At 49.8% G+C, this 9,241-nt stretch overlaps 2 protein-coding genes across 4 annotated transcripts in view; both read left to right on the top strand.

Moving 5' to 3' along the window:
• Positions 1 to 9,241, top strand: part of LOC106568778 (neogenin-like) — a gene marked incomplete at its 5' end in the record, with an annotated part of 185,749 nt that overhangs the window by 98,560 nt on the left and 77,948 nt on the right. The window contains 2 exon segments of the mRNA XM_045688863.1: positions 963 to 1,117; positions 2,479 to 2,599. Of these exon segments, the coding sequence (XP_045544819.1) occupies positions 963 to 1,117; positions 2,479 to 2,599 (276 nt within the window).
• LOC123725162 (proline-rich protein 2-like) lies at positions 2,617 to 7,277 on the top strand. Of its 3 annotated transcripts, none has more exons than XM_045689538.1 (2): positions 2,617 to 3,381; positions 3,550 to 7,277. In XM_045689538.1, exons 1-2 carry the CDS (start codon positions 2,817 to 2,819, stop codon positions 4,611 to 4,613), a joined length of 1,629 nt encoding a protein of 542 aa, XP_045545494.1. In that variant the 5' UTR covers positions 2,617 to 2,816; the 3' UTR covers positions 4,614 to 7,277. The 3 variants fall into 3 exon arrangements, with proteins under 3 accessions (XP_045545494.1, XP_045545496.1, XP_045545495.1); XM_045689540.1 differs by having other exon boundaries at positions 2,617 to 3,507; positions 3,742 to 7,277; XM_045689539.1 differs by having other exon boundaries at positions 2,617 to 4,053; positions 4,228 to 7,277.

The following is a 9,241-nucleotide window of genomic DNA, read 5'->3' as shown; positions in this document are numbered from 1 at the left end:
CTGACACCCCCTCCACACACACACACAGACACTCTGGCACCCCACACACACACACACTTTGACACCCCCCACACACACACAGACACCCCCACACACACAGACACCCCCGACACACACACATACACCCCCACACAGACAGACAATCTGACACACCCCCACACACAGACACTCTGACACACACCCCACACTCTGACACCCCCCCACACACACACACTCACACTCTGACACACCCCCACACACACTGAAACCCCCCACACACACACACACACTCTGACACCCCCCACACACACACACACTCTGACACCCCCCCACACACACACACACACACTCTGACACCCCCCCACGCACACACTCTCTGACACCCCCCCACACACACACACACACTCTGACACCCCCCCACACACACACTCACACACACACACTCTGACACCCCCGCCCACACACACACACTCCCCCCTCTGACACCCCCCCCACACACACACACACACCGACACCACACACACACACACACACACACACACACACACACACACACACACACACACACTCTGACACCCCCACACACACACACACACACACACTCTGACACCCCACACACACACACACACACACTCTGACACCCCCCACACACACACACACACACTCTGACACCCCCCACACACACACACACACACACACACTCTGACACCCCCCCACACACACACACACTCTGACCCCCCCCCACACACACACACACACACACACACACACACACTCTGACACCCCCCCACACACACACACACTCTGACACCCCCCCACACACACACACACTCTGACACCCCCCCACACACACACACACACACACACACTGACACCCCCCCCACACACACACACACACACACTGACACCCCCCCACACACACACACACACACACACACACACACACACACTCTGACACCCCTCTCCCCTGCTGTATGTTGCAGTTCCACCGGAGTTCCTGAAGAGGCCGGCCAACATCTACGCCCACGAGTCCATGGACATCATGTTCCAGTGTGAGGTCACAGGCTCCCCGGCCCCCACCGTCAAATGGGTCAAAAACGGAGACGCCGTCATTCCCAGCGACTACTTCAAAATCATTGTGAGTTTGTTGTAATGTGAAATGTCATTAGGATGTGTGATGTAAAACCTGTAGTTCAGCGTAATGTGAAATGTCATCAGGATGTGTGATGTAAAACCTGTAGTTCAGCGTAATGTGAAATGTCATCAGGATGTGTGATGTAAAACCTGTAGTTCAGCGTAATGTGAAATGTCATCAGGATGTGTGATGTAAAACCTGTAGTTCAGCGTAATGTGAAATGTCATCAGGATGTGTGATGTAAAACCTGTAGTTCAGCGTAATGTGAAATGTCATCAGGATGTGTGATGTAAAACCTGTAGTTCAGCGTAATGTAAAACCTGTAGTTCAGCGTAATGTGAAATGTCATTAGGATGTGTGATGTAAAACCTGTAGTTCAGCGTAATGTGAAATGTCATCAGGATGTGTGATGTAAAACCTGTAGTTCAGCGTAATGTGAAATGTCATCAGGATGTGTGATGTAAAACCTGTAGTTCAGCGTAATGTGAAATGTCATCAGGATGTGTGATGTAAAACCTGTAGTTCAGCGTAATGTGAAATGTCATCAGGATGTGTGATGTAAAACCTGTAGTTCAGCGTAATGTGAAATGTCATCAGGATGTGTGATGTAAAACCTGTAGTTCAGCGTAATGTGAAATGTCATCAGGATGTGTGATGTAAAACCTGTAGTTCAGCGTAATGTGAAATGTCATCAGGATGTGTGATGTAAAACCTGTAGTTCAGCGTAATGTAAAACCTGTAGTTCAGCGTAATATGAAATGTCATTAGGATGTGTGATGTAAAACCTGTAGTTCAGCGTAATGTGAAATGTCATCAGGATGTGTGATGTAAAACCTGTAGTTCAGCATAATGTAAAACCTGTAGTTCAGCGTAATGTGAAATGTCATCAGGATGTGTGATGTAAAACCTGTAGTTCAGCGTAATGTGAAATGTCATTAGGATGTGTGATGTAAAACCTGTAGTTCAGCGTAATGTGAAATGTCATTAGGATGTGTGATGTAAAACCTGTAGTTCAGCGTAATGTGAAATGTCATCAGGATGTGTGATGTAAAACCTGTAGTTCAGCTTCTGATCTTTACGGAGTAGAAGTTCTAGTGAAACTCTACAGTCTGATGGCTCTTAACAAGCAGTACTTCAGTCTTTGATTTACGAGTGGTCGGTCAATCACCATATTGACCTCTCACACAGTCTCCACCTCAAGACATTGACCTATTTCTCTATCTCTCCACCACCTGATGTTATTGATCTCTCTCACTCTCGCTTTTTCTCGCTTTTTTGCTCTGTTTTTTGCTCTGTTTTTTGCTCTCTCTGTCGCTCTCTCTGTCGCTCTCTCTGTCGCTCTCTCTCTCTTGTCTGACCCGCAGAATGAACACAACCTGCAGGTGCTGGGTCTGGTCAAGTCTGACGAGGGCTTCTACCAGTGTCTGGCAGAGAACGATGCAGGGAACGTGCAGTCCAGCGCTCAGCTCATCATCCTAGAGCACGGTATGTTGGGAGGGGAACCGAATGGACAGGGTTCTGGATAGAACCTAGAAGCCAGTGTTCATTCTGGGGGAACTTGGTTGTAGTAGTAATCATATTGGTGGGCGTTTTGGGGTACATTAGGTTTACTCAAACACACGGCTGGACACTGGATATGAGTAGAGCCTAGAATACAGTAGACAATGTGAATACTGAAAAAATCTAAGCATGCCCAAAGAGTATGACAAGCAAAGAGAGTAGGACAAGAACAAAGACAACCCAAAACCTCCAGGGAGATGTAGGGACAGAAACAAAGACAATCCAAAACCTCCAGGGAGAGGTAGGGGCAGAAACAAAGACAACCCAAAACCTCCAGGGAGAGGGAGAGGTAGGGACAGAAACAAAGACAATCCAAAACCTCCAGGGAGAGGGAGAGGTAGGGACAGAAACAAAGACAATCCAAAACCTCCAGAGAGAGGGAGAGGTAGGGGCAGAAACAAAGACAATCCAAAACCTCCAGGGAGAGAGAGAGGTAGGGACAGAAACAAAGACAATCCAAAACCTCCAGGGAGAGGTAGGGACAGAAACAAAGACAATCCAAAACCTCCAGGGAGAGGTAGGGACAGAAACAAAGACAATCCAAAACCTCCAGGGAGAGGGGGAGGTAGGGACAGAAACAAAGACAATCCAAAACCTCCAGGGAGAGGTAGGGACAGAAACAAAGACAATCCAAAACCTCCAAGGAGAGAGAGAGAGAGGTAGGGACAGAAACAAAGACAATCCAAAACCTCCAGGGAGAGAGAGAGGTAGGGACAGAAACAAAGACAATCCAAAACCTCCAGGGAGAGGTAGGGGCAGAAACAAAGACAATCCAAAACCTCCAGGGAGAGGTAGGGACAGAAACAAAGACAATCCAAAACCTCCAGGGAGAGGTAGGGGCAGAAACAAAGACAATCCAAAACCTCCAGGGAGAGGTAGGGACAGAAACAAAGACAATCCAAAACCTCCAGGGAGAGGGAGAGGTAGGGACAGAAACAAAGACAATCCAAAACCTTCAGAGAGAGGGAGAGGTAGGGACAGAAACAAAGACAATCCAAAACCTTCAAGGAGAGAGAGAGGTAGGGACAGAAACAAAGACAATCCAAAACCTCCAAGGAGAGAGAGAGGTAGGGACAGAAACAAAGACAATCCAAAACCTCCAGGGAGAGGTAGGGGCAGAAACAAAGACAATCCAAAACCTCCAGGGAGAGGTAGGGACAGAAACAAAGACAATCCAAAACCTCCAGGGAGAGGTAGGGGCAGAAACAAAGACAATCCAAAACCTCCAGGGAGAGGTAGGGACAGAAACAAAGACAATCCAAAACCTCCAGGGAGAGGGAGAGGTAGGGACAGAAACAAAGACAATCCAAAACCTTCAAGGAGAGAGAGAGGTAGGGACAGAAACAAAGACAATCCAAAACCTCCAGGGAGAGAGAGAGGTAGGGACAGAAACAAAGACAATCCAAAACCTCCAGGGAGAGGTAGGGACAGAAACAAAGACAACCCAAAACCTCTAGGGAGAGGGAGAGGTAGGGACAGAAACAAAGACAATCCAAAACCTCCAAGGAGAGGTAGGGACAGAAACAAAGACAATCCAAAACCTCCAGGGAGAGGTAGGGACAGAAACAAAGACAATCCAAAACCTCCAAGGAGAGAGAGAGGTAGGGACAGAAACAAAGACAATCCAAAACCTCCAGGGAGAGGGAGAGGTAGGGACAGAAACAAAGACAATCCAAAACCTCCAGGGAGAGGGAGAGGTAGGGACAGAAACAAAGACAATCCAAAACCTCCAGGGAGAGAGAGAGGTAGGGACAGAAACAAAGACAATCCAAAACCTCCAGGGAGAGAGAGAGGTAGGGACAGAAACAAAGACAACCCAAAACCTCCAGGGAGAGGTAGGGACAGAAACAAAGACAACCCAAAACCTCCAGGGAGAGGGAGAGGTAGGGACAGAAACAAAGACAACACCACCAGACACCAGAATAGATTCAGGTCCTAAAAATAGGACTGGGTGTATTAAAACGCCAATGTGTGGGAAAGGGAAAAATACCAATCTGGGGCTGGGTGATGTCGAAGTGAAGTTTTTTTCTTCTCCATCCTGCTTTTAACAGTGCTGTTTCTCTGCCAAATCAAGAAGCACCGTACATTTTGATTCTGACCACTGGCACATCCACCTACAGATATCTACAGTAGCTACCAAACTAACTGCAGCGCTGCATTTCTGGAGCTAACCAGATTTAACACGTGTGAATTGTCCCGTTACTCCTGAGCAGGTGGTTAATGGATTAGCATAAATTGGGGTCTCGGTCAGATAGCTCCCTCCAAACAGTGTTCTCTTCTCCCTGTTGGAAGGCACGAAGTCAGAAATAATGATGACCTGCAGCTTTTAAGTAGCATTATGCATATCTCAAATAATTGCTCAACGAGGGAGATCAGCAAGGGGTGTCTTGTGACCTAAAACTTGTTTTTGTTTGGGATCAGTCAGTAAAGCAGATGGTCTGACACACTCGCCTGCCCTCAGCAGGAGGTCAGAGAGAGCACTCTTATCCCATGACATGAAAGGGCCGTTTTAATGATTCCTACTGCCTTTGTAAGGTACAATAGGTTATTGGCTACAGCTGCCAGGCTAGCAGCCCTTTCTCCCCCTACATTACATCATGGTGGCTTCTTCTCATGAAAGGTGAGAGTTTAGTGCTCTGTTTACAGATACACAAACAGTGAATGTGGAAAGTTCATATTCCCTGAAGAGTGGATGTAAATATCCATCATATGCCCTTTGCTTATTTCCAGTTTCCAAACATTTGATTCCTCCCTGTATCAGCATGTGGTCCATCAGCATCCTAAACAATCCTGTAAGTTCTTACAAAAGCTGCCTCACAGAGGTGCCAAAGTAAGTATTCCCTTCCATAGAAACGGCCCAGTTTGACCATGCTGTTCTGTGAATATCGCTCTCTGAGGCTGGGAGATGATTGTCTTCCTCTACCTCTGTAATTGAGAGAAGTAGATCTCTCTGGAACATATCTCCTCTCCTGTGCCGGGTTAGTGCACACAGATCCTCCTTGGTGCCATCTGTCAACTCTCCCCTCCCGCCGCTCTCTCCTATCAGCCTCCTGCTCTGTCCCCTGTGCACCTCTGTCCACTGGGCCAAGTGCTAAATGTGCTGCCCGGTCCGTACTGTCCCCTCTCTTTTCACCCTCACCGCTGGGGATCCTTATCCGCTCCCTCCGTCCCCCTCCTCTCTTCCGTGTCTCCCCCTCGTCCCCCTCTCTCCCGTGTCGTCCCCCATCAGATTTGTCCCTTCTCCCTCACTGCTGCCGCGGTTGCATTAGTGTCTATGATAGAAAAAGGGGTTTGAATCATGTCTGTGCTCAGTCGTGAAAAGAATGAATTTAGAAAAAGTTCCAATACAAAGAAAATCCATATGTACAGTATCTTTTTGTAATCCAAACAAACATTTCTTTCCTATTCATTCACGTTCAGACAGAAAGCCTCCATGAACGAGTACTACTTCACTGAAGAGACCAGAGTAGAAAAACCATATTCTTTGTGTTCTTCCTTCAGGAGTTCAACAAAGCGAACACAGACCAGCTCACTGCTACGTTTTTAAAGTCCTCAGTTCGTTTTTGGAGCCAGAGACCAAAAATAGCCCTCAAATTGCAGTCCAGAGCAATTTTAGTACACATTCCTTCCTTTGCCATGTGTTCTGTGCAATGTAGGGTGACTAGTTACAAACAGATGTTAGAACAGGACAACAGCAGAAATGGACCTGGATGGGACTAATTATATAATGCGAGGGTGGCCAAGTGACCCTAGTTAATTCACCCTGTAAACCGGCCTCACTTTCTCCTGTCCTCTCCTATAATGGTGAAGAGCAGAGCCTTTTAAAAAGGCTTAGTTAGTTTTGTTACTCACACCATTTAGAACTATTTGAACCAGGCCACCTCACGTTGTTAGGTGTTGCTAGTTTACCGTATTATTGGTCACTGTAGTCATTTGTGGTCTATACATGTCTGGCTTTGTAGTCATTTACAGTCAAGTGTGTATATTATATGGCTGGGTTTTAGACTGACATGGTAATTGAACACTTTCTAGGAACAAAACGTAGTCAACATATACTGCGTTCAGTATTAACTCTCATGGCGTCTGTGTAGGATGGCAGTCAGTGTTGGAGGGAGCTAATGCAGGAAGTTGGTGAATGAACAGGCATTGAGGATGTTGTTTGCTCCTCTGCCTTCTGCCTTTTCCTCCCACATTCATTCAAGAGATGTTCTTCTCTTTTGCATTTGAATGCTTGTTTTTCTCCCCTCAGCATGTAAACACCCCTTCAGATATTCAAGTGCTCCTCTCTCAGCATACAGAATATGTTTTGACCCCCCCTGGTTCGGAGGCTCGCGCTGTAGAAGGGAATTGTATAGGATAATCAAATACCAGCAGGAGTTGATTGGCTGAGTCTACTTCATCTCATACTTACAGGACTCCTGTTTTTTTAAAATATGGTGTCTGTTATACCAGGTCTGTTTTACCAGGGTAGTGGGTCTGTTGTACCAGGGTAGCGGGTCTGTTGTACCAGGGTAGTGGGTCTGTTGTACCAGGGTAGTGGGTCTGTTTTACCAGGGTAGTGGGTCTGTTGTACCAGGGTAGCGGGTCTGTTGTACCAGGGTAGTGGGTCTGTTGTACCGGGGAGCGGGTCTGTTGTACCGGGAGGTGGTAGCGGGTCTGTTGTACCAGGGTAGTGGGTCTGTTGTACCAGGGTAGCGGGTCTGTTGTACCAGGGTAGCGGGTCTGTTGTACCAGGGTAGCGGGTCTGTTGTACCGGGGTAGCGGGTCTGTTGTACCGGGGTAGCGGGTCTGTTGTACCAGGGAGCGGGTCTGTTGTACCGGGGTAGTGTGGTAGCGGGTCTGTTGTACCAGGGTAGCGGGTCTGTTGTACCAGGGTAGCGGGTCTGTTGTACCGGGGTAGCGGGTCTGTTGTACCAGGGTAGCGGGTCTGTTGTACCGGGGTAGCGGGTCTGTTGTACCGGGGTAGCGGGTCTGTTGTACCGGGGTAGCGGGTCTGTTGTACCGGGGTAGCGGGTCTGTTGTACCAGGGAGCGGGTCTGTTGTACCGGGGTAGTGTGGTAGCGGGTCTGTTGTACCGGGGTAGCGGGTCTGTTGTACCGGGGTAGCGGGTCTGTTGTACCAGGGTAGCGGGTCTGTTGTACCAGGGTAGCGGGTCTGTTGTACCAGGGTAGCGGGTCTGTTGTACCGGGGTAGCGGGTCTGTTGTACCGGGGTAGCGGGTCTGTTGTACCGGGGTAGCGGGTCTGTTGTCCCGGGGTAGCGGGTCTGTTGTACCGGGGTAGTGGGTCTGGTGTACCAGGGTAGCGGGTCTGTTGTACCAGTGTAGTGGGTCTGTTGTACCAGGGTAGTGGGTCTGTTGTACCAGGGTAGCGGGTCTGTTGTACCAGGGTAGCGGGTCTGTTGTACCGGGGTAGCGGGTCTGTTGTACCAGGGAGCGGGTCTGTTGTACCGGGGTAGTGTGGTAGCGGGTCTGTTGTACCAGGGTAGCGGGTCTGTTGTACCGGGGTAGCGGGTCTGTTGTACCAGGGTAGCGGGTCTGTTGTACCAGGGTAGCGGGTCTGTTGTACCGGGGTAGCGGGTCTGTTGTACCGGGGTAGCGGGTCTGTTGTACCAGGGAGCGGGTCTGTTGTACCGGGGTAGTGTGGTAGCGGGTCTGTTGTACCAGGGTAGCGGGTCTGTTGTACCAGGGTAGCGGGTCTGTTGTACCGGGGTAGCGGGTCTGTTGTACCAGGGTAGCGGGTCTGTTGTACCGGGGTAGCGGGTCTGTTGTACCGGGGTAGCGGGTCTGTTGTACCGGGGTAGCGGGTCTGTTGTACCGGGGTAGCGGGTCTGTTGTACCAGGGAGCGGGTCTGTGTGTACCGGGGTAGTGTGGTCAGGTGTCTGTAGTGTACCGGGGTAGCGGGTCTGTTGTACCGGGGTAGCGGGTCTGTTGTACCAGGGTAGCGGGTCTGTTGTACCAGGGTAGCGGGTCTGTTGTACCAGGGTAGCGGGTCTGTTGTACCGGGGTAGCGGGTCTGTTGTACCGGGGTAGCGGGTCTGTTGTACCGGGGTAGCGGGTCTGTTGTCCCGGGGTAGCGGGTCTGTTGTACCGGGGTAGTGGGTCTGGTGTCTGTCTGTGTATTTTTCCAGGGTAGCGCGTCTGGTGTCTGTATTGTAGCGAGTCAGGTGTCTGTCTGTATTGTACCAGGGTAGAGGGTCAGGTGTCTGTATTGTAGCGGGTCAGGTGTCTGTCTGTATTGTACCAGGGTAGCGGGTCAGGTGTCTGTATTGTACCGGGGTAGCGGGTCTGGTGTCTGTAGTGTACCGGGGTAGCGGGTCACGTGTCTGTATTGTAGCGGGTCAGGTGTCTGTAGTTTACCAGGGTAGCAGGTCAGGTGTCTGTAGTGTACCAGGGTAGCGGGTCAGGTGTCTGTAGTGTACCGGGGTAGCGGGTCTGTTGTACCAGGGTAGCGGGTCTGTTGTACCAGGGTAGCGGGTCTGTTGTACCGGGGTAGCGGGTCTGTTGTACCAGGGTAGCGGGTCTGTTGTACCGGGGTAGTGGGGTAGAGGGTCTGTTGTACCGGGGTA

The sequence above is a fragment of the Salmo salar genome, chromosome ssa11 (assembly GCF_905237065.1).
Source record: "Salmo salar chromosome ssa11, Ssal_v3.1, whole genome shotgun sequence".
NCBI lineage: Eukaryota > Metazoa > Chordata > Actinopteri > Salmoniformes > Salmonidae > Salmo > Salmo salar.
Note: the sequence above shows the minus strand (reverse complement) of the source record. Positions and strands in the feature narration are given on the sequence as shown.